This window comes from Arvicanthis niloticus, chromosome 1, assembly GCF_011762505.2.
Source record: "Arvicanthis niloticus isolate mArvNil1 chromosome 1, mArvNil1.pat.X, whole genome shotgun sequence".
NCBI lineage: Eukaryota > Metazoa > Chordata > Mammalia > Rodentia > Muridae > Arvicanthis > Arvicanthis niloticus.
In genome coordinates, this window is record NC_047658.1 from 167,004,524 (window position 1) to 167,029,364 (window position 24,841).

The 24,841-nt window shown below is 39.8% G+C and overlaps 1 protein-coding gene across 1 annotated transcript; it reads left to right on the forward strand.

Annotated features, from left to right (window-relative positions):
* Positions 1 to 6,914: 6,914 nt before the first annotated feature.
* Positions 6,915 to 23,287, forward strand: LOC117702695 (uncharacterized). Its single transcript, XM_034493841.2, has 4 exons — positions 6,915 to 7,026; positions 19,359 to 19,485; positions 19,675 to 19,729; positions 21,281 to 23,287. The coding sequence occupies exons 1-4, from the start codon at positions 7,024 to 7,026 to the stop codon at positions 23,013 to 23,015; spliced, it is 1,920 nt and encodes a 639-aa protein (XP_034349732.1). The 5' UTR covers positions 6,915 to 7,023; the 3' UTR covers positions 23,016 to 23,287.
* The last annotated feature ends 1,554 nt before the right edge of the window (positions 23,288 to 24,841 follow it).

A 24,841-nucleotide genomic window follows, 5' to 3' on the forward strand; every position in this document is an offset into this window, starting at 1 on the left:
TTAGACAAATATATCCTTGTCAAGAGTTGGGACCAACAATAAGAAGAAAGAAAGAAAGAAAGAAAGAAAGAAAGAAAGAAAGAAAGAAAGAAAGAAAGAAAGAAAAGAAGGAAGGAAGAAAGGAAGAAAGAAAGAAAGAAAGAAAGAAAGAAAGAAAGAAAGAAAGAAAGGAGAAAACCAAGAGTTCTGAGTTCTCTGTTTAGTATGCCACTTCCCCTTTAAGGGGTTCAATCCAGCAGCTAATCATGACCACTCAGTGAGTACAAAGCTTTTGCATGAATTATTTTATATAATCCTTAAAACAGTTCTGAGATAAGCATTATAACTCTTTAATAGATGGTTTTATTTTGTTTTTCTGTTGCTCCGATAAAATCTGACTTGAGGAGGAAAGGGTATAGTTTAACTTACAAGTTATACATCATGATCAAGAGAAGCACAGAAACTGAGGGAAATCTAATTGGCTTGTTTTCCCTGCCTTGTTCAACCATCTTTCTTATACAGCCCACACTCAACTAAGCAGGGATGGCAACACCCACAGTGGGATGGGCCTAGCTGCTACATCAATCAGCAATTAAGAAAATGCCCCATAGACATGGCCACAGACCATTCTAAAGGAGATAATTCCTCAGTTGGGGTTCTCTCTTCCCAGGTGATTCTAGTTTGTGACACCAAAACTAACTAGGATAAGAGTAGAATCCATAAGTAGAACTCAAGCAACAGAAACCCTAACAAAGAAAACCCTAGTTCTTTAAATGGTGAATCACAAGCAAATATCAGTTTGAGTGCAGAATGGTTAGGGTTAGCGAATAGGGGTTAAGGGGTTAAGAATTAAGGTTAGGAACTCAGTATTAGGTTTAAGATTCAGGTTAGGTTCTGTCGAGAGCCCAATATGTTATCTTTTGTGAGCAGGTTATCTTTTGTGATAAGGTTTTCGTGTCCCTGTGGGGAGAGGATCAACAGGTCCTCTTCACTCAGGAACCATATACAGGATTGACTGAGAGATGGTCAGTTCCCCCAAGAGGGGAGAGAGTACGCCAGAGACGGAGGTTTGATATTTAATTGCTCTTTAATAATGCACAGCAAACAATATATTATCACCAATGCCAAAGCTATTGTCTTGTTTTCTGAACTTGTCCAGACTTGTTTTCTTTCCTATTACAATATGGAGTCAGCTCTGTTAAGGACCTGCTCCTTACAGGTTTCATTTACAGGTGGGCCAAGCACATCAAAAAGAAAGGAAACATGGTGATATTGTAAGTAATCTGTTCCTGAGGTCCATGTAACCTGTAGGAGGCTCATAGTCCCCCTTTCTATTCTACCTTAGTGTTCACCCATGGATCGACTAACATTTTCATGAAGTCCAATCTGAAATCTATAAGAGGGATTTTCCCACTTTGATGTTATGCTTCCACTAATATATTTTAAATGCTTTTATTCATAACTTTCTTTGTTCTTTTATTGTAGGTAAAAAAACACTTATGATGTTGTTATTATACAAGAAAACAAACTTTGTACTAATCTAATTTGTTTTACTAGGTCATAGCACTGATATTTGGCTACAGAATTAACTTTTATGGTTTGAATGTGAAATATCCTCCAAAGTTCATGTGTTTGAACACTGGATCTCAAGCTGGTGATGCTGTTATGGAGTTGTGCAGCCTTTAGGAAATGGAGCCTTCTTTGAGGAATGAATTGCTGTCAAGTACTCAAGGTTTAAATCTGTTGCAAGTTTCTATTTGATCTCTGATTCCCGACCTCAGACCAATTACCAAGGTATTCACAACACTGTCCCCAGATCTTTCCTACCATAATGGAGTATTTCTATGGAACTATCAGCTAGATTATACCTTTCATTCCTTAAATCACATGTTATCACTTAAGAGGACAGCAACTCAAACAACTTTCTCATATTCCCTTGTAGGAAATAAGAACATTTTTGTGTCATTTATGTAATCACTCAAGTCAATGCCAGATACCAGCTTATACCCAACTATTTAGGTATATGGTTTATATGGAACTGTAATTACAGACTGTTGTGAGCTATCATGTAAGTGCTAGGAATGAAAACGGTTCTAACAGACCTCTTAACGATGGAATGATCTCCAGCTCTGCCAACCCACTTTCAACAAAATAAAATAGACTAGTATACACAAGATATTTGGGATTCTAGAACAAGCTCTGAGGAAAGCTGTAGGCAGGTAGTGGGGTTGACCTGAAGAAGCTGTGTGTGCTACAGCTGATAGAGCTGGAAGAGTGGGCATACCTATGTCTTTTGGAGTCCAGGCAATTTCATCATAATCTCAAGTAGCTGACCAAAATCTACAAGATTTGATGTTTTTCCCTGCTGGATTTTTGTTTGGATTGATCTGTTCATTCTTTGCTATTTTCTGATTCTTTGTGGAATAGATTTTTTTCCCCTGTGGCACTGTATGTTGAAAACATAACGAACCCTTTTAAGGGTATTGTTGGGGTCCACACTAGCCCCACGTTGGGGCAGCCAAAAAACGTCGCAGCCCAGGCAAAATGTTGAGGCCTGGGGCAACCCACGTTTGGGCGGCCACTGTGTCCCGGCCCAAGCTGCCTCTCCAGTCTGCGGGTCGGGGTTCAGCAAGAGCGAGGGTGAGGGCAGACTCTACCTAATGTCTGATGTGTCTGATTCTCTGATCTCAGTCTGATCTGATCTGTTCTGCCTCTGCCTTTTATATGTCTCACTTCTAAGCCACGCCTCTAAGTTACACCTTTAATCATGCCCTTAGGTCTTGTCTCTAACTCTGATCTCTATACTTCTAAGTCATACTCTTAAGTCACACACCTTTAATCTCACACACCTTTAATCTCAAGCACCTTTAATCTCAAGGTATCTAAACCAAGATTATCAGAGTGTGCTCAGCTGTTGTAGGCTATTGTAATCCAAGTCTCATGTCAGGGTATATGGCTCAAGATGGCTGCAAAGCTGATAGCCGCTTTCTGCTAAAAGTCGGCCCCCAACAGGGTATAGTAGAGTGTGGTAGGCTAAAAAATATTTTTCTCTAAGAGTTGAAGAAATGTGGTGTTAGATTAGAATGGTTCCTATAGAGTCATATGTTTGAATACTTATTTTCAGTTAGTGGAACTGTTTGGGAAGGAGCACCTCATTTTGAATATGGGTGTGATATGGCTGCACTTTGAGGCTTTAAAAGTTTCTGACCATGCCCATTGTGCTTGCTACCTCTCGTGTGAGGTTCAAATGTGAGCTCTAAGCTCTTCCTGCTGCCAGGTGTTTATATTGCCATCAGTGACTCTAACTCTTTGGAACTGTAAGCTCAGTTTGATGCTTTCAATTATAATTTGTCTGGGCCATGGTGTGTTTTATGACAGCAATAGAAAGGTAACTATACAGAAGTGGTCTGTGAAGATCAGAACACAGAAAATCTCCCCTTCCAACTATAGAAACCAGGAAGGACATTTTTTCTAACTTTAGTTCTAGAGCAGTTAACATCAGTCCCATATCTTTGAGGTTAGAAGTGATCCCAAGATTGACAGGTAAAACTTTCATTAAGAAGCAACCCTGTTAAGAACATTGTCCTTTACTTCTAACCAAACCAATATCAAATAAATTCTCAGATCCCTCTTTTGTAGAATAGATGACTGTCATGATAAGAATGATGGTCCAAAGGCACAAGATTAAATAAATACTGTTATTTATTACATATTCAGTGTGTATAATACATTATAGTACATTTAGTGAATCAAGATCTACTGGGCTTTTAAATGAGACCCTGTCTCAAACAAAGAAACAAATCAAAAATATATTTGTTAAGGGCCAGCTGACTCCGTTTTTTCTTCCTTTTCCTAATTAAACTTAATGTTAAAATTTGATTAATTTCTATATTGTTTCTTATGGTGTTTTCTGTAATCATATTCCAAGTAAAAGGTAAACTTGTTTTTTTGACTTGTTCTTTATACTTAAGATGTATACATAGTAAATTGTTACCATTGTTCATGGTATGTTCTGAGATCTGGCTGGTAGTTAACTAAATTACTAACTGCAAAAAATTCCACTTTTGTAATCATTTGCTATGTATCTCAGCTTTGAACTTGAATATAAAAATGCTCTCCTGCTTTTATTTTTAAAATTTATTTATTCACCTTACATGCCAATATCAGTCCACCCCCTCTTCCCAGTATCCTCTCATGCAGTGCCACGGACCACCCCAGTCAGGTATGGAAGTTCCTTGGGATGAGGATCCTTGAAGCCTAGATGATAAGGATTTGGCAGTGACAAACAGAAAGAAACACAGAGGTAGTTTGAATCTGAGTGTATTTTGCAGCTCTCAAAGAAGAGTTTTGATACATAAAATAAACAAATATTACAACTCTTAGGAGATGTATTTAGGAAAGCAATCATCATTATCATTTGGTATAGTAAAGCACAGAATCATCCAAGTATATCAACTCTGAAAAGATATATTCAATAAATCACAAATAGAACAGGTAAGACATCATCATTATTTGACACACTAGGAATGATTCAAGTGTTACAACTTTGAAAGGATGTGTTTAGTGGGGCAGTCATCCAAGGATAGTGACAGATCTCCAAGAGCAGGTTAATAAATTTTTCTAATCAACTATTATTTAACATCTAATACCTGATTTTTAAAATAAATCTTCATAAATTTAAACTATTTGAATTCTTTTTATTTAAGGCTTTCTTTACCATATACCAAAGCTCACCTCTGATGACATACATGTAGCCATATAAAATTTTATTGTTGGGAAAGTTTTTATCTATCATAATACTATTATGTAATTTTTGTAAATGATTATAAAGTAAAGCCTCGGTTTCCTCGGAGGCAAGGTCATGGTTAGTGACTCCATTTCAAGGGATGGTTTCTTACTCATTTTTTTGTTGCTTAAGATCTTGGCCTGGGCTATCAGGAACATGTCATAAATAAGAAAAGGAATAAAAGGAACATAAAACAGATAAGTTGCCACGAGAACTATGGCTCAATGTTTTATTCCAGGCAAGAGTTCTACAACCGGTTCCAGGAGGCTTCCTTCTTTTGAAGGTTTGACCTCAGTCTGTGAAACTTGTCACACAGATTCTACTGGTGTTGGTTGGCAATGCAGATCCTCCTCATGCCTCCCTTCTCCTTTGAGCAGATGTTCAGGGTCCCCAACAACTTAAGCAAGAGCTGTCCCTGACTCTGTTGCCTGCCTGCCTGTGGATCCCATTCCCCTAACTGGGCTGCCTTGTCTGGCCTCAATGGGAGAGGATGTTCCTAGTCCTTCAGAGACTTGATGTGTGTGTGTGTGTGTGTGTGTGTGTGTGTGTGTGTGTGTAATAATGGGGGTAGTGGTGGGGTGATATATGGGGGGGTGTCTCACTTTTCAAAGGACCTAGATCCAACCTGTGCTCATTCTTTGGTTAGTTCAATCTCTGGGCTCCCCTGCCTTTAATCAGGGCTGCTTCATGCCCCCCCCCCCTTAAAATTTTAGGTCTATTTGAAATGGGTTATACTATGGAAGTGACTATGTAGACCAGCATGACCCCAAACTCATAAATATGAATTTACTTCCAAAGTGCTAGGATTAATAGTATGTGCTACCATGCTTGACAATATTTATTTTTACCGGGCAGTGGTGGTGCACGCCTTTAATCCCAGCACTTGGGAGGCAGAGGCAGGTGGATTTCTGAGTTCAAGGCCAACCTGGTCTACAGAGTGAGTTCCAGGACAACCAGAGATACACAGAGAAACCCTGTCTTGAAAAAAAAAAAAAAAAAAAGAAAGAAAGAAAGAAAGAAAGAAAGAAAGGACAATATTTATTTTAAAAAATAATTGTATGGACACTGGTGGCAAACACCTGATATGACTTTAAGAGGTATTGTATTGTCCCAGTTCCCCAATGTTCCTTTTTATCTATATTAATTAGTTTTGTTTTTATTTTCCATTGTGTGTGTTGACTATGTAGCACAGGCTTTCCTCAAACTCAGTGTTATCCCTGCCTCTGTGTTCTAAGTGTTGGAATTGAAGAAATGCACTACTATCCCCAGCTTGAACAATAAGTTTTACTGTGTAAGTCCCATCCCCTCTGCCCTGCCCCCAGCCTTGAGCAGGCCTGAATGACGTTGTTTACCACAATAGACCAAAAATAATAGGACCTAGGTGGAGTTACCCACCTTGGCTGCACGTACAGCCTGCTACAGGAATTTAGAAGAATAGACTGCCCACTGTGCTTGCCTTGAGATAACTCTGGCTGTGACTAGGGATAGGTTCCCCCACCCATTTCTCAGCTCTTCAGTCTTGGCTTTTGTCATGGCTATTCTTGGTAGCCAAATTGACTACATCTGAAATTAATTAAAATCCAAAGAGTTGGGTACTGTAGGAGATTCTTATTAATTACAGTGTTTGAAATGGAAAATCCCTTCTTTAATCTGGTTTATTTGCGGTGATAAGATCTAGACCACAGATTCCCATGGTGACCAATCCAGCTCAGTCAGTCAACAGGGTCTCTAGGGAGGAAGTGAGGATTAAAAAGAAAAAGACTATTAGACAATTTTATAACATGATTCTAGCTAGTGCTGAGGCTGAAGCACCTTTATTTTTTCCCAATCTGTTTTTATATCAATCTAGTTACATCCAAAAAACTATGGTCAGTTCCTAGATCAAAGACAAAATAATCAAGCAAAGCAATAAACAAAGTCCTGGAGTCACGGGGTGTGGGGGCTTATCAGGATGATCAAGGTAAAAGGAATGCCACACATTCCTCAATTACCTTGAGCCTAGCATTAGCCCAAATGCAAATACTCTTATCTGAGCCTACTTCCTCCTAAGGGAGGTGCTTATGTCATTCAAGACTCGCTGGCCAATCAAGCTTTCAGGCAGACCTGCCAGTCAGAAGAGGAGGCGGGTTCTTCCGGGAGCTATGCTTCCGGTTCCTTTTAGCTGAGCGGACTTGAATGGCTCGGTGTGATATCCTCTCTCTCTCTGTCCTGCCGCTGGATGCTCTGAACTGTGCCCTGGCAAGCTCTGAAGTTGCGACATGGTGAGCACAGGATCACTGCCAACAACCGGGAGGAGAAGGGGGCTGGGCAGTGGGAGCTGATGTGGTGTTTTTTTTCTCCGGGACAGGGTGGGAACCGGCTGCAAGATGCGGCCACCTGTGAGGTCCCTTTTGGTCCTTGTCATTCGCTGGACCCTCTCGTAGGCTGTGAATAACTTCAGTATGGGGGTTGCATCTGCGCAGAGCATTTGGAAGAGTGGCTTGTGTGTAGAAAATACCTTTGGCAAGATGCCAAACTCGGAGAGCCCTAGTATCTGCTACAAGTTCTGCCCTTAGCATTTTTTAGGTGTAAGATCCGTTTGGAGTTAATTTTGTGGAGGTTGTAAAAGGCATCTCATGTGTTGTGTAGCAATCCAATATCAAGCTGTGGTGTAAAAGAGTATAATGTAAAGGATTTATCAATGCTTAGGAGACAGTAAGGAACACCAAATATAATTTACTTCAGGGAGGACTGTTTCTAAAACACTCCACAGATAAGTAAGTAGTATGCTAACCACAGCTGTGGATTAGAATGCTAAGATATGCGTGTTTGTAGCCGGCCAGCGGCTTTAAGTCAACCAGGGTGCACCTGAAAGGAGGGCTGGAAATGAGGGGGACAGGACGAGAGAAGATGAAGCCAAGGTCAAGGCTAAAAGTTTAATATTCAGAACAGCGTATCGTTCAAGGTCTGTTTAGCCTGCCTATTGTGGCAAATATTCAAGTCTGCTTAGCCTGTACAACCTGCCTGGCGAATGTTCAAGGTCTGCTTGGCCTGTACAGGCTGGGGAGGTCACATTTGTTCTCCAGTGTTGTCCAGAAATATGGCTCCAAGCCACAACAAGGGAAACAACCTTGATTTACAACCAGTCACTAGGCCCTTTTTTTTTTTTTTTTTTTTTTTTTTTTGGTTTTTCGAGACAGGGTTTCTCTGTGTAGCCCTAACTGTCCTGGAACTCACTCTGTAGACCAGGCTGGCCTCGAACTCAGAAATCAGGCCTGCCTCTGACTCCCAAGTGCTGGGATTAAAGGCGCGGGCCACCACCGCCCGGCTTGTATTCATTTCTAATGTGATGGGGATTGCATTGAATCTGTAGATTGCTTTTGGCAGGATGGCCATTTTTACTAAGTTAATCCTGCCAATCCAGGAGCATGGGAGATCTTTCCATCTTCTGAGATCTTCCTCGATTTCTTTCTTCAGAGACTTGAAGTTCTTGTCATACAGATTTTTCACTTGCTTGGTTAGATTCACTCCAAGATATTTTATTTTATTTTATTTGTGGCTATTGTGAAGGGTGTCATTTTCCTAACTTCTTTCTCAGCCTGTTTATCCTTTGAATAGAGGAAGGCTACTGATTTGTTTGAAGAGGATTGGTATTAGGTCTTCCTTGAAGGTCTGAAAGAATTCTGCACTGAAACCATCTGGCCCTGGACATTTTTTGGTGGGAAGATTTTTAATGACTGTTTATATTTCTTTAGGAGTTATTCGACTGTTTATATGGTTTATCTGCTCATCGTTGAACTTTGGTACCTGGTATCTGTCTAGAAAATTGTCCATTTCATCCAGATTTTACAATTTTATTGAGTGTAGGCCTTTGTAGTAGGATCTGATGATTTTTTAAATTTCCTCAGTTTCTGTTGTTATGTCTCCCTTTTCAGTTCTGATTTTATTAATTTGAATACTGTCTCTGCACCCTTTGGTTAGTCTGGCTAAGGGTTTGTCTATCTTGTTGATTTTTCTCAAAGAACCAGCTCCCGGTTTTGTTGATATTTTGTATAGTTCTTTTTGTTTCAACTTGGTTGATTTCAGCCCTGAGTTTGATTATTTCCTGCTGTCTACTCCTCTTGGTTATATTAGCTTCTTTTTGTTCTAATGCTTTCAGGTTTACTGTCAAGTTGTTAATGTATGCTCTTTCCAATTTCTTTTTGTGAGCACTTAGAGCTATGATTTTTCCTCTTAGTATTGCTTTCAGTGAGTTCCACAAGTTTTGATATGATGTGTCCTCATTTTCATGTAATTCTAAAAAGTCTTTAATTTCTTTTTTTATTTCTTCCTTGACCAAGTTATCATTGAGTAGAGCATTGTTCAGTTTCCAAGTGTATGTGGGCTTTCTGTTGTTTTTGTCCAAGTCAAAGACAAGTCTTAGTCCATGGTGGTCTGATAGTGTACAAGGGATTATTTCAATCTTTTTGTATCTGTTGAGGCCTGTTTTGTGACCAATTATATGGTCTATTTTGGAGAAGGTACCATGAGGTGCTGAGAAGAAGGTATATATATTCTTTTGTTTTAGGATGAAATGTTCTATAGATGTCCGTTAAGTCCAATTGGTTCATAACTTCTGTTTCATTGTGTCTTGGTTTAGTTTCTGTTTCCATGATCTGTCCATAGCTGAGAGTGGGGTGTTGAAATCTCCCACTATTATTGTGTGAGGTGCAATGTATGCTTTAAGCTTTAGTAAAGTTTCTTTTATGTATGTGGGTGCCCTTCCATTTGGGGCATAGATGTTGAGAATTGTGAGTTCCTCTTGGTACATTTTTCCTTTGATGAATATGAAGTGTCCTTTTGATTACTTCTGGTTGAAAAATGATTTTATTTGATACTAGAATCGCTACTCCCGCTTGTTTCTTGGGACCATTTGCTTGGAAGATTGTTTTACCACCTTTTACTCTGAGGTAGCATCTGTCTTTTCCACAAAGGTGCATTTCCTGAATGCAGAAAAATGTTGGGTCCTGTTTACGTATCCAGTCTGATAGTCTATGTCTTTTTATTGGAGAATTGAGCCCATTGATATTAAGAGATATTAAGGAAAAATGAGTGTTGTTTCCTGTTATTTTTGTTATTGGCAGTGGAGATACTTTTGTGTAGATACTTTTTGTACCTTCTTTTATGGTTTTTGGAAGATTACTTTCTTGCTTTTTCTAGGTTGTAGTTTCCCTCCTTGTGTTGGAGTTTTCCACCAATTATCCTTTGAAGTACTGGATTTGTGTTGAGATACTGTGTAAATTTGGATTTGTCATGGAATATTTTGGTTTCTCCATCAATAATGATTGACAGTTTTGCTGGGTATAGTAGTCTGGGCTGGCATTTGTGTTCTCTTAGGGTCTGTATGATACCAGTCCAGGATCTTCTGGCTTTTATGGTCTTTGGTGAGAAGTCTGGTGTAATTCTTATAGGTCTGCCTTTATATGTTACTTTGCCTTTTTCCCTTACTGCTTTTAGTATTTTTTCTTTGTTTTGTACATTTGATGTTTTGACTATTATGTGGCGGGAAGTATTTCTTTTCTGGTCTAAACTATTTGGAGTTCTGTAGGCTTCTTGTATATTTATGGACATCTCTTTAGGTTAGGGAAGTTTTCCTCTATAATTTTGTTGAGGATATTTACTGGTCCTTTAAGTTGGGAGTCTTCCCCCTCATCTATACCTATTATCCTTAGGTTTGGCCTTCTCATTGTGTCATGGATTTCTTGTATACTTTGGGTTAGTAGCTTTTTGTATTTTACATTTTCTTTGACAGTTGTGTCAATGTTTTCCATGGTATCTTCTGCACATGAGATTCTCTCTTCCATCTCTTGTATTCTGTTGGTGATACTTGTGTCTATGACTCCTGATCTTTTTTTAGGTTTTCTATCTCCAGGGTAGTCTCCCTTTATGATTTCTTTATTGTTTCTACTTCCATTTTTAGATCCTGCATGGTTTTGTTTAATTCCTTCTCCCGTTTGGTTGGATTTTCTTGCAATTCCTTAAGGGATTTTTGTGTCTACCAAGGTTCTCCTTAAGTTCTTTGAGATTGTTATTTATGTCTTTCTTAAAGTCCTCTATCATCGTCATGAGAAGTGATTTTAATTCTGAATCCTGCTTTTCTGGTGTGATGGGGTGTTCAGGGCTTGCTATGATCGGGGAACTGGGTTCTGATGATGCCATGTAACTTTGGTTTCTGTTGCTTACGTTCTTGCGCTTGCCTTTTGCCATCTGGTTAACTCTAGTGCTGCCTGTACTTGCTGTCTCTGACTGAAGCCTGCCTTTCCAGTTATCTCCCTTGTGTCTGATCTCCTAGGGGTCCAGATGCCTCTGTGATCTTTTCCAGCTGCACTGATTACAGTGGTACCTCTAGGATGCCTCAGGATATGGTGCCTCCAAGGTAGCAGTCCAGCTAGGTGTCTGCTGTTCTGGGTGCAGTGTCTCCTTTAGAATATCTCAGGATATGTTGTCTGATGCTCTGAGTTCAGTTGTTCCTCTGTGGCTCTGGGTTGAGTGGGCCTTCCAGTATGTCTCAGGCGGAATCCGGGGTCCACACAATAGCAGACCGGGCAGAGGTCTGGTCCAGGCCTCAGATACCGGTAGAGGGGTGTAAGGGGAGTGCTAGTCCGCAGGGGCGGGGAGGGGGGGTGTCTGCTGGAATCTGAGCGCTCACAGCACCCACCTATGGGCTTAGGGCAGTATGTGGGTCTTCCTACCTAGGCTGGCTGTGGGATCCGTGGAGCCTCCAGAATGTCTTGGGCGGAATCCTGGGTCCACACAACAGCAGACTGGGCAGAGGTCTGGTCCAGGGCAATGGTATTCTTAAGAAACTTACTTAGCTGGTGGCCCACGCCTGTAATCCCAGCACTTGGGAGGCAGAGGCAGGCTGATTTCTGAGTTCGAGGCCAGCCTGGTCTACAGAGTGAGTTCCAGGACAGCCAGGGCTATATAGAGAAACCCTGTCTGGAAAAACCAAAAAAAAAAAAAAAAAAAAAAAAAAAAAAAGAAAGAAAGAAACTTAGCATAAGACATAGTTGTGCAAGACCTCCCCACACCAGCTTTTATATTTTCTGTGTTCTTTTTCTTTCTTTCATTCTTTATTTTTGAAATCACATCACTTTCATGGTGTTCTTTACAGTTGTATAAATGGGCAAAGGTATTCTACATAATTATTTATTTAGCAAACTATGGTAAGTGTGAAACTGAAACATATGTGAAATACTTTGTACTGTGTAGTTTCTACTACCTCACTTTAAGTTCTGGGCAGACTGTACTACCAGCCTTGTCCAGATTCCCTCGGATCCTCAGATGAAAGACATATACATTTTTTAATTTTTGATATGATTTTAGCTCAGTGGTTGTCCTCATTGATGGGGCCCTGCTGTCAGTTTTCTGAGATCAAAGTTTTGTCCTAGCATCAGCATGTATTGTTTAAGGATCTCCAAGGGACCTCCTTGGCTGACAACTCAACCAAATGTAACCCAGTTCCAACATTGAAGCCCTGGCTGGCTATGAAGAACAGTCAGTTCAGATTCCATGTCCACCCTTACTAGGAGTCCTCATTAGGGTCACCTTCATAGATTCCAGGAAGTTGCCATTGTACTGGGTTTCTACACTAACCCCCAAATGTCCCCTTAATTCCAGTTTTTTCTCCCTGTATTGTTCTTTCTCCCTCCATCTCTCCCTAACTGATCCCTCACACTCCCGTTCCCATCAAACCCAAGTCTACTCACAGAAAGTATTGTTTCCCCTTTAGAAGGAGATCCATGCTTCCCCCCTTAGCACTCTTCTTTTCCTAGCCTCTCTGAGTTTATGTGGTATGCTTTGATTATTATTTACCTAATAGGTAATATCCACTTATAAGTGAATGCATACCATATCTGTCATTTTGAGTCTGGGTTACCTTACTTAGGGTGTTTTTTTTGTTTTTGTTTTTAGTTTAATTCACTTGCCTGTAAATTCATATCATTAAAAAAAAACAGCTGAGTGATAGATACTCCATTTTGTAAATGTACCACATTTTCTGTTTATCCATTCTTCAGTTTAGGTACCTCTATGTTGTTTCCAGTTTCTGGCTAGTATGAATAAAGATGCTATGAACACAGTTGAGCAAGTGTTCTTGTGGTAGGATAGAGCACCTTTTGGATATATGCCCAAGAGTGATTGATATAGCTGAGTTTTGATGGAGATGAATTCTCAGTGATCTGAGGAACTAAGATTCTGAGGAAATACTGATATTTGTAGTAGCCATATTAGTTTGCACCCTACAAGCAGTAGAGAGTTGTTTCCCTTTCTCCATGTCAGCTGTCACTTGTAGTATTGATCTTAGCCATTCTAACATGTATAAGATAGAGTCTCAAAGTAGTTTTGATTTGCATCTCCCTAATGGCTAAGATGGTGACCATTTCTTCAAGTATTTCTCGGGCTGTTTGAGATTCTTCAGTTGAGAATTCTTTTTAGATCTATACCCCATTTTTAAAAAAGTTATTATTATTATTATTTTGTTTTGTTTTTCGAGATAGGGTTTCTCTGTGTAGCCCTGGCTGTCCTAGAACTCACTCTGTAGACCAGGCTGGCCTCAAACTCGGAAATCTGCCTGCCTCTGCCTCCCAAATGCTGGGATTAAAGGCGTGTGCCACCATCACCCAGCGTATACCCCGTTTTTTTAATTGAACTTTTTGCTTAGAAAAGTCTAGTTTCTTGAGGTCTTTATGTATTTTGTATATAAGGCCTCTAGGATGTGAATTTGGTTAAAAAAAAAAAACCAATCTTTTTCCATTCCTTAGGCTGCCTCTGTCCAGTTGACTGGGTTTTTGCCACTTCTAATTCTCTTTCTATTATTGGCAAAAAGGAGAAACAGTGAGTGTTGATGAGTGTTGGCCTGTAGTTTCTTTGATTTTTGATTATAGTCTATCCCCCTCCAATCTGCTTTTATACCATTTTAGTTACAAGCATGTATTAAGGTCAGTTCTAGGTTGAGGAACTAGCAATACAATAGATGCAAATAGTCAAAGAACAAGTAAGACAATAAACACAAATAGTCAAGGAACAAGCAAGGCAATAAACAAAATTTCATGAACACTCCAGTGATCACTGTTTCTAAGGATGACCAAAATATCTGAGCCAACTTCACTGTCCTAGTCCAAAGTCATTTTCATGCCTGAAATACTTCTTTGTTCTAGCCCTATGTCAGATTCCTGCCTGAAGCCCATTTCCTTGTCCTTGGCCAATTGATTATAGCCTTGTAGTTCATGTTTAAGAGACTTATAGGTCTTTCTGTATCCTTTTATTTGTGGTGCCATCTCTGTTGTGTGATTTTTATTCATTATAATCTAATTATATTGTTTCTCTGAAAAATGATAGACATTCACCTATTTTTGTCTTCTGAAAGTTTACTATGTTATGAGTTTCTTGAGTTTTTGATACTTTGGGAAGCAGTTTTAGTTTCCTCTTCTTGATCCTGCCTCTTCTTATTTCTTGGCAAATTTGTTTTCCAGTTGTTGCAATCACCAATTTTTGTGTTTTTGCTACTTAAGTGATTGATATTGTTAACACATTTGAGTTGAGTTTTTAAAACTTCTGATATACTATCGACTCTTATGTCCTGATTAGCTTTAGTCATCAACATTTCAGAGCCTATAGTCATCTGAGGGAGCCTCACTTGAGGGCATGCCCCCATCAAAATGGCTGGATGCTCTGTCAGTGAGAGATTGTGTGGAGTGATGATTGGTGTGGGAAGGCTCTTCCACTGAGGGTGGCAGTATCCCTAAACAAGTGGGCCTGGGCTGGATGAGAGAGCTAGCTGAGCATGAGACAGTGACCAAGCAAGAGGGCAAGCCAGGAAATAGTGTTTGTCCATTTTTTTTGCCTTCATGTTCTTGAAGCTTGAGTTTCTATACTAAGCTCCCCAAAATGATAGACTATGATCTGACAGGACCAAACAAGTGAAACTGTTAGAACCCATTATGTTATTTGTTGTGAGCATGTTATAATACAGTTTTAGGGTCCCCGAGGGGAGAGGAGCGACAGGTCCTCTCCACTCAGGAATCATATACAGGATTGACTGTGAGATGGTCAGTTCCCCCAAGAGGAGGGGAGAGAGGACGCCAGAGACGGAGGTTTGATACTCAGTGGTGGCCCACACCTTTAATCCCAGCACTTGGGAGGCAGAGGCAGGTGGATTTCTGAGTTCTAGGCCAGCCTGATCTACAGAGTGAGTTCCAGGACAGCCAGGACTACACAGAGAAACCCTGTCTCAAAAAAACCGAAAGAAAAAAGAAAGAAAAAAGAAAAAAAAAAAAAAGAAAAAAGAAAAACATGTCCAAACTTGTTTTCTGAACTTGTCCAGACTTGTTTCTTAGAGGATTCAATCACAGCAGCATAGTGGCAAGTTAGAACAAAACCAAACAAGCAAAACAACAGCAACAACAAAAACAAAAATGCAAAAAGTAATTTTGCTGCTGGACAGAACCTGGAAGTGTTCTCTTTTGGAGGAATGTGGGAAGTATCAGGATGGGAAATGGCAAACAGCGCAGAAAGCTGTTGTAGCACCTGGAAGATCAGCATATTGCCAATAAAGCAGACAGAAATTGAGGTTATAGGATTTCATTCGAAAATATACTCCATAAAAAATTTAGCTAGAGGTCATTTGTGTGGTATTTTTACCCCAAATCTTTCTTATTCTGCCCATGCCCTGAGTGAGACAGAATTAAAAAAATAATTGGCTGAATTCTTAGATGGAATATTGAATCTGTTGGATGGTTATTACTAGTAACTCATTCAGGACTACAATGGAAAAAATGCAATAAATGGGGTAGATGGAAAAAATGCAATAAATGGGGCAGAAATTAATGCAAAGTCTGTGGTTTGTAGAGAAAAACCGCACTAGGTAGTTTCAGATGGCAGCCAAATGCTGAAACAAAAGCAGGAATTTTCAAAGAGATTATCACCATTAAAGAGAAGGTCCTTACTCAGGATAGAAAACCTAAGAAAGTGCCTTAAGGGAAACACTCTCTCCTGCTAAGCCTTCAATTAATCCAAGTAGTAGGCAAAGTGATTCCTAGACCCAGGAAGGAACTTCATACAAAACCTGCTACAACTGTGGTCCAAGCATGGCTGGGTCCATCCCAATTTAGAATCCAAACTTGGCAGGATCACCCAAGTTCTGGAAATAAGAAAGATGTAAAATTTAAGGTCATGGATTCTTCCTCTATGGTTTCAGTTCAGCACTGTTCCAGCCATCTGAGCCCCAGTGAGGGAGGACACTGAGAGTGCATACTTTCGGGAACCTGTGAGGATGAGGCCTGAGTTGCATTTTGAGACCACAAGATGTTGAGATACCTTAGCTATGAGACACCTGCCATGGAGAGCTGCATATAGGGGGATGTGTGAGAAATTGCAGGGATAGGGCCATTTAAAGCCTTTGAAACTGAGGCCTCATATGTCTGAGATGCAGCTACAGGATTTGGTGTTTGCCCTTCTGGGTTTCTTGCTTTGGTCCAATCTTCCCTCACTATGTGCACATTCCTCTCTATTGGAATGGGAAGGGGTATTCTGTGCCATTGTATGTTGGAAAAATAGAACTTTCTATTTCTAATTTTACAAGATGTGACAATCAAGAGATTGAGTGTCAGCTGGGCAGTGGTGGCGCACACCTTTAATCCCAGCACTTGGGAGGCAAAGACAGGTGGATTTCTGAGTTCTAGGCCAGCCTGATCTACAGAGTGAGTTCCATAACAGCCAGGGCTACACAGAGAAACCCTGTCTCGAAAAACAGAGAGAGAGAGAGAGAGAGAGAGAGAGAGAGAGAGAGAGAGAGAGAGAGAGAGAGAGAGAGAGAGAGAGATTGAGAGATTGATTGAGATTTTGAGTGTCAAAAGAGACTTTGGACATTTGAAGAGTATATAGGCTGCTGTAGACTATTAGAATCATTGAAGTTAAACTAAATGCATTTTCATCATGGATGACTATGAGCTTATAGTGACCAGGATTAGAATGTAGTTGATTGAGTAAAAAGCTCCCAGATAGGGTGATATCTTTGGACACTTGTCTCTCTTTTGGGGCTTTCTTTGGGAGAGCTTATAATGTTAGGGTCCAAGAGTCACTGAAAGAAGACCCCAGACTCATAGTATGCAAAAGAAAAGTATTTTATTCTGCAGAATTCTAGCATGCAGGGGACTACCATTCACCGGGATGGAGACAGACATGTGAGCTTTGCAAGCTCAATTTAAAGCCAATTGAGGAGCTTGATGGAGGAGTAGGTGAACTTTATCCTGACAGGTTGGCTCAGTTTCCAGGGGAATGGGTGTCTTTGGAATTGGTCAAGGTTCTGGGAGACTTTCTGAAACCATTGATTAACTATTTGCAGGGAGCCAAACCCAGGAAATTCTCTGCTGTTCTGGGAAACCTAGTCCCTGGAACTTAAAGAAAGAAATCTGGCATTTCCTTGAAGCCAGTTGACAGCGGGATGGTCTAGGGCAATAAGCATGACAGTAGGGCAATAAGGATTCAATAGTGGGATACCTCTAAGCAATGGCCCTTGTCCAAACTTCCCTGTTTGCCTTGTCTTTATACCTTGCCCCTGAAATTAAAGTTTCAGAACTTGATCAGAATCCAGACTTGTTCACATTCTTTGTGTCTGTTGTCCCTTCCCTAGGGTCTCCAGGGCAACTATTCTTGGCTCAGGCTTGGTGGCAGGGGCAGCTCCAGATTGGCTCCCTGTGAGGGGTGGTTTTGGAATTGACTTGTTTTATATTTTTCCAGTTCTGGGAAACAGAAACTTAGGCCTAATCTCCCAAACTGTCAGTTTATAGCCTGTCATGGAGTCAGTCTGGCTCTGGCCAACTCTGGTCCTCTCAATACAAGCTTTTGTAGGAGGAGCCTTTCTAGATTCCTTATTGGGGATGGGATTTGAGTGTCTATAGACTCAACCTGTTTCCTGTTTGTGTGTGTGTGTCTACTGTGTTGCTGTTGAACCTGATCAGTCAGCTTCCTTCTCATGTCTTTCCCCTTCATCATTATAGACTATCCCTAAATTACATAAGATGCAGTTGAAGCTATTGTTATTCAATGCTAAGCTATTTTGTGAGCCTGGTGTTTCTATAGTTTTAATTTTGTTCTTTTTGTTTTTTAAGACAAAGTTCCTCTTTCTAGCCCTGGCTATCTTGAAAGTAGGTGTGTAGAACATGCAGGGCTTAAACTTAAAGGTCCACCTGACTCTGGCTCCAGAGTGCTGAGATTAAATGTGGGCCAATGTGCCTGGCTTTTTTTCTTTGTATGTTTGTTTATTTTTATATTATTGGCTGATGGGCTTCAGTACATGTGAAGCTTATGCTGTTGTGTTGATCTTCATCCATATTGTGAATTTTGGCAGAGAGAATATTCTGGTTTTTGGGATGACATGTAGTCATGACATTAATACTGTCTGAGCTTTACTGCCTGAGCTTTCTGAGTCATTGGATTGCAGATGCATGACATTCTTCCTACCTGTTGTGTTTGTTTTAATTTTTTTTTTAATGAATATGAGTATTTTGCCTGTATGCCTGGTCGCCATAGTAATCAGAAAATGGCTTCAGAATTTCTGAATTTGGAGTAATGAATAGTTGTGACGCCCCCTTGTAAGTACTGGCAATCAACTCAATTATTTGCAAGACCAGCCAGAGCTCTTCCCTGCTGAGCCATCTCTCCTTTCCTATATTCCTTATTTAGGACCAACATTTATGTTACCGATATTTTCATCTGCCCATTTGTAATGCTTTTTTAAAAAATTATTTTATGTATATGAATATACTGACTTCAGACATATCAGAAGAGGGCATCAGATCTCATTACAGATGGTTGTAAGCCACCATGTGGTTGCTGGGAATTGAACTCAGGACCACTGGAAGAGCAGTCAGTGCTCTTAACTGCTGAGCCATCTCTCCAGCCCCATTTGTAGTACTTTAAAGATGCATCCCCTTTTAGTAAGATCTTGTTACTGTTACAGTTTAAACTGGGGCACATCAAGAATCTGAAAGATGAATACAGAACTGGAACAAATGTGTAATTCCTTGTAAGAACTTCAGTAAAACCTCTGAGTTCTTTCAGTCTTTCTTGTTTGATTAATTTTTACAAGGGAGACAGGGTCTTAATATGTACCTCTGGCTGTCCTGGATAGACCAGGCTAGCATCCAACTCAATGAGATATACCTGCCTCTGCCTCCTGAATGCTGGGATTAAAGGCATGAGCCAATACACTCAGCAGTTAGCAATTGTTCATACAATTTCTCTGATGTGTGCTCAGTACCATACTGTTTGCATCTCTCTCTCTCTCTCTCTCTCTCTCTCTCTCTCTGTGTGTGTGTGTGTGTGTGTGTGTTAATTAACATTTCTCTTGCAAGGCTGTATCCTACTCAAAGAGCAAAGAAATGATAGAGGTGAACCTTATTCAGTTTCCCTCTAAGATGACTATGACTTGATAATTACGTTAGAGCTTCTGGGTCAAAAAATAAGGGGGGTGTGGGGAGCAACAGAATTATAAGAATATATTGTCAATGAAGCATACATTTACAGTGATGTTGGAATCATGGTTTCTGTTGTGCACACATATGGAATATTTTAGGATGCAGTGACCTATGATGATGTGCATGTGAACTTCACTCCGGAAGAGTGGGCTTTGCTGGATCCTTCACAGAAGAGTCTCTACAGAGATGTGATGCTGGAGACCTGCAAGAACCTCACTGCTATAGGTAAGACTGAATTTTCTTTCCCTTTTTAAAATAAGGAGACAAATGTTTGTTATTGATGATCTTCTGTAATTTCAATTGAGAATCAGGAAGAATAAATCGGCTATAGTTCTAAGGTTCACTAAATATAGTAATTTGAATTTTGCCTAATTTCCAATAATATATCATACATTTTCTGGTACTGTATTTTAGGCTACAATTGGGAAACCCATAATATTGAAGAACATTGTTCCAGAAGACATGGAAGGTAATTTTCATATGCAAGTTGGCATGAATATACCTCTGAAGAAATGTTAATATGTCCTGGAAGTTTTAAAGAAAAGCAACAGTGTTAAAAAAAAAAAAAAAGCACTTCTTTAAGTGTATTGACAATTATTAAATTCTTGCAAATCCCTGTACCTTAATGTCAGGTGTTTGCCTATGCAAGGCATTCCTCTAGGAAAGAAGACAAGGAAACAATGCCTTAACAGACTTTGCCATTTGAATCATAGCTACTCTGTAGAACTGCCAATCTATTCCGTCTCATACCACTCACATTTTACAAAAGATAGGTTGATAAACAGACAGACAGATAGAGATATACAATAGGTGATGAGTACATGTTTCTAATAAGCAATTATTCCATAGTAAAGCTGATTACTCATATAGTAACATTGCTAAGTTTATTGAGAGGGCAGTTTATGAGAGTCAAGAATGTTGTTTGTGAGAAACCTTATTTATTGTTAATGATAATATTTAAAACGGCAGCACCTAATCTGGCTTGTTGTTCTGGCCGCATGTTCCTGACTAGGCAAGGCCTGAGGCCACGAGCAGCTGCTGCTCAGCTCTGACTGTGGCTCATGCCGGCCAAAGCACCAGCCCTTGCACCCATGAGATGCCAACATCTACCATGCTGTCTTCACAATGCTTGGCTGAGCCCAGACCATCCCACCACCCACGCAGTACCCAGTAGAAATGAGACTCTAATGCTTAAAGATTATGCAATAGCTTTATATATTTGGTAATGCTTAATTAACAAGGTGCCCACACAGTGAGAGGTGTTTCCCAATTAACTAACCTAGATAGAAGTTGTTACCCAGGACCATCCTGCACCCATGGTTCTCCATGGCTCCTACATGTCTGCTCTCCTCCTAGCTCCTCCTTTTTCTTCTCTTCTTCCTCTCCTCACTCCTCCTACCTCTCATACAGCCCAATTGCCAAGCTTTATATAAATGTAGTGAGAAAATATCCTGCTACACCTTAATCCCTATAACACCTGTCTATGATGAACAAAAATTCAAACTGTGTGAATGAAATGTGGAAATCTTTCATTTGTTATTCTTTTAATAGGTATATCATGCATCACAATGGATACAAAGCCATGTGAACATAGGGATATTGAAAGAAGCAATATACCCCTCTCCCTCCCAGAACAATTAAAATATATGTAGTAGTCCCCATTTGAGTAGACTTTCTCAGTATGATACAAGTTTATAATTAGTTTTTCAACTTCATTGGGAATATATCCATAAACTTTTGTCCTGGTTCACTTTGCCAATGTAGTATGCAAATGTAGTGTATTTCGCAATATAGGACAATTTGTGAATGTACTCAGTGTCGTAAAGCTTTGAGCTCTTCCATTTCTCTTTAAATATGTAAAAAATCTCATAGAGTAAAAGGATGCTACAAATGTGAGCCAAGTAATAACACTCTTACCATTACAAGTATGCAAAACAACCCATCATAAAGGGGAAACTGAATGTAAAAGTGATCAGTGTAATGAATGTAAAGCTTTTACATATGCCAATTATCTTTGCAGGCATGAAAGAAGTCATACTGGAGAGAAACCCTCTGAATATACTCAGTGTGGTAAAGCCTTTGCCTGTCACAGTTATCTTCAAAGACATGAAAGATTTCATACTGGAGAGAAATCCTATGACGGTATTCAGTATGGGGAAGCCTTTGTACATCACAGTAGTCTCCAAATACATAAAACACATACTGGAGCAAAACCTTATAAATGTAATCAATGTGGTAAAGCCTTTGCAGGAAAACGTAATCTTCAAACACATAAAGTAATACATAATGGAAAGAAACCCTACAAATGCAATCAGTGTGGCAAAGCCTTTTCACGAAACAGCCATCTCCAGATGCATATAATAATACATACTGGAGAGAAACCTTACATATGTGATCAATGTGGTAAAGCCTTTGCATATCAAGGTTATCTCCAAGTACATAAAAGAACACATACTGGAGAGAAACCCTATGAATGTGATCAATGTGGTAAAGCCTTTTTAAGCGGTAGTCATCTCCAAGTACATAAAAGAATTCATACTGGAGAGAAGCCTTACAAATGTAATGAATGTGGTAAAGCCTTTGCAGGTCAGAATGATCTTAAAAAACACAAAAGAATTCATACTGGAGAGAAACCTTACAAATGTAATGAATGTGGTAGAGCCTTTACATGTAACGCGACTCTCCAAAGGCATAAAACGACGCATACTGGAGTGAAACCTTATGAGTGTAAGCAGTGTAATAAATCCTTTGCCTCTCGTGGTCAACTTCAAAAACATGAAAGAATTCATACTGGAGAGAAACCTTACAAATGTAATGAATGTGATAAAGCCTTTGCATGTAACACTAGTCTCCGAATACACAAAGCAACGCATACTGGAGTGAAACCTTATGAATGTAAGCAGTGTAATAAATCCTTTGCCTCTCGTGGTCAACTTCAAAGACATGGAAGATTTCATACTGGAGAGAAACCCTATGACATTCAGTGGGGTGAAGCCTTTTTACATCACAGTAGTCTCCAAATACATAAAGAAACATACACTGGAGCAAAACATTATGAATGTAATCAATGTGGTAAAGCTTTTGCACGTCAACGTAATCTTCAAACGCATAAAATAATACATACTGGAAAGAAACCCTACAAATGCAATCAATGTGGCAAAGCCTTTTCACGAAATAGTCATCTCAAAATGCATAAAATAACACATACTGGAGAGAAGCCATACAAATGTGATCAATGTGGTAAAGCCTTTGCACATAATGGTTATCTCCAAGTGCATAAAAGAATACATACTGGAGAGAAACCCTATGAATGTGATCATTGTGGTAAAGCCTTTATAAGCGGTAGTCATCTCCAAGTGCATAAAAGAATTCATACTGGAGAGAAGCCTTACAAATGTGATCAATGTGATAAAGCCTTTTCATGTCATAGTTATCTTCGAAGACACAATAGAATTCATACTGGAGAGAAACCTTACAAGTGTAACGAATGTGATAAAGCCTTTTTATGTAACGCCAATCTCCGAATACACAAAGCAACGCATACTGGACTGAAACCTTATGAATGTAAGCAGTGTAGTAAATCCTTTGCCTCTCATGGTCAACTTCAAAAACATGAAAGAATTCATACTGGAGAGAAAGCTTACAAATGTAGTCCATATGGTAAAGTCTATTCACAATCAGTTTACCTCCAAGGATATAAAAGTAACCCTATGAATGTAACCGAAGTAATAAAGCCTTTACAAACCACTGTGTAGTGGTTTGAATATGCTTGGCCCATGGAAAGTGACACTATTAGGTGTGGACTTTGAGGAAGTATGCCACTGTGGGAGTGAGCTTTGAGATCCTATGCTTAAGCTCCACCCAGGACAGAAGTCTTCTGGCTGCCTCCTGATTAAAATGTGGAATTCTCTGCTCCTTCAGTACTATGTCTGCTTGGACACTGCCATTCTTTCTGCCTTGATGATAATAGACTGAACCTCTGAATCTGTACACCACCCCCAATTAAATGTTGGTTTTTATAAGGGTTGCCTTGGCCATGGTATCTTTTCACAGCATAATACATCACAGTGGGGAGAAACCTTGTGAATATATTGAAAATAGTAAAGACTTTGCACATTTCTATAGTTCTCATTAAAACAAAAGTATTCATATTTCATGAAAAGTATTCATTGAAACCCTGTGAATGGAAGCAATGTAAAGCCTTTGCCCTTCACAATTCTCTCTGAATACAGAAAATAACACATACTGGAGGAAAGCCTTATGAATGTACACAGTGTGGTAGGTCTTTGTGTTTTGAAATCTGCATAGATCCTTAAAATTAAAACATCTGATTTAAGGTAAATGTCAAGAGATTATTGTAAATGAGATGTTTGAAATAGAAGGGAAGGGGTTAGGGTTCTGGTTCCAGGTTGGGATTTGGGTTAAGGTTAGGGTTCAGGTTGGGGTTAGGGTTCTGATTAGGGTAGAGGTTTTGGGTTAATGTTAGGGTTCTGGGTTCAGGTTGGATTAGGGTTCAGGGTTGGGGTTAGGGTTGTTAGGGTTAGGGAATTCAATTTAGAATTGGGCTGGAGAGATGGCTCAGTGGTTAAGAGCACTGATTGCTCTTCCAGCAGTCCTGAGTTCAATTCCCAGCAACCACATGGTGGCTCACAACCATCTGTAATGGGATCTGACACCCTCTTCTGGTGTGTCTGAAGACGGCTACAGTGTACTCATATACATTAAATAAATGATATTTAAAAAAAAAAAAAGAATTTAACTTACCAAATCTACTCATGAAGTACTTTCATTCTATTTCCCAGGGCACATAGAGGCCTTCAGCTTCTTGATTTTGTGTTAATGAATAACCACCTTTGTGGGTAACATAAATCATACGTAATTAAAGCAATTCTCCAAAGAAGGTAACACAGGAAACTCCATGGTCTAACTAGCATGTGTTCAAACATTTTAAATACCCGAGACCCAACTTCAAACCCAACTTTAAACAGTAGCTAATGTTCATCAGTAAGAAACCATACCATAATCTAGAGAATCTGAACCACATGGGTCCTTTGGCAGCCATGGGGAGAAGAGAACCATAGGCTTTCAGTCTCTTTAGACAGATATATCCTTGTCAACAGTTGGGACCAACAATAAGAGAGAAAGGAAGAAAGAAAGAAAAAGAGAAATCCAAGAATTCTGAGTTCTCTGTTTAGTATGCCACTTCCACATTGAGGAGTTAGGGTTTTAGGGTCAGGGTTGGGGGTGTTAGGGTTGGGTTAGTGTTCAGGGTTAGGGGTTGGGTTAGGGGTCAGGGTTGTTAGGGTCAGTGTTAGGGGTTACAGTCAGGGTCAAGGGTTAGGATTAGGGGGTTAGAGTTAGGGGTTGGGGTACAGGGTTTAGGTTAGGGTTAGGGTTGTTAGGGTTAGGTTAGCAGCTGGGAAATGGAAAGTTCTCTGTATCAGGTCTGAACATCTGTCCCATTCATCTCAGTTACCATGTTGTGTTTGTGAGGAGTATGCCAGAGCAGTCTGACACATCCTCACTGGTCCTTGCCAAGTCTCAATAGTTTCCTTCTTTTATTTACACGGACAGACTTTTC

Bases quoted from the DNA above. Each gene is read 5' to 3' on its own strand.
- LOC117702695 (XM_034493841.2), top strand. The intron at 19,486-19,674 runs GTAAGACTGAAT...ACTGTATTTTAG, and splicing joins CAAGAACCTCACTGCTATAG to GCTACAATTGGGAAACCCAT. The intron at 19,730-21,280 runs GTAATTTTCATA...TTATCTTTGCAG, and splicing joins TGTTCCAGAAGACATGGAAG to GCATGAAAGAAGTCATACTG.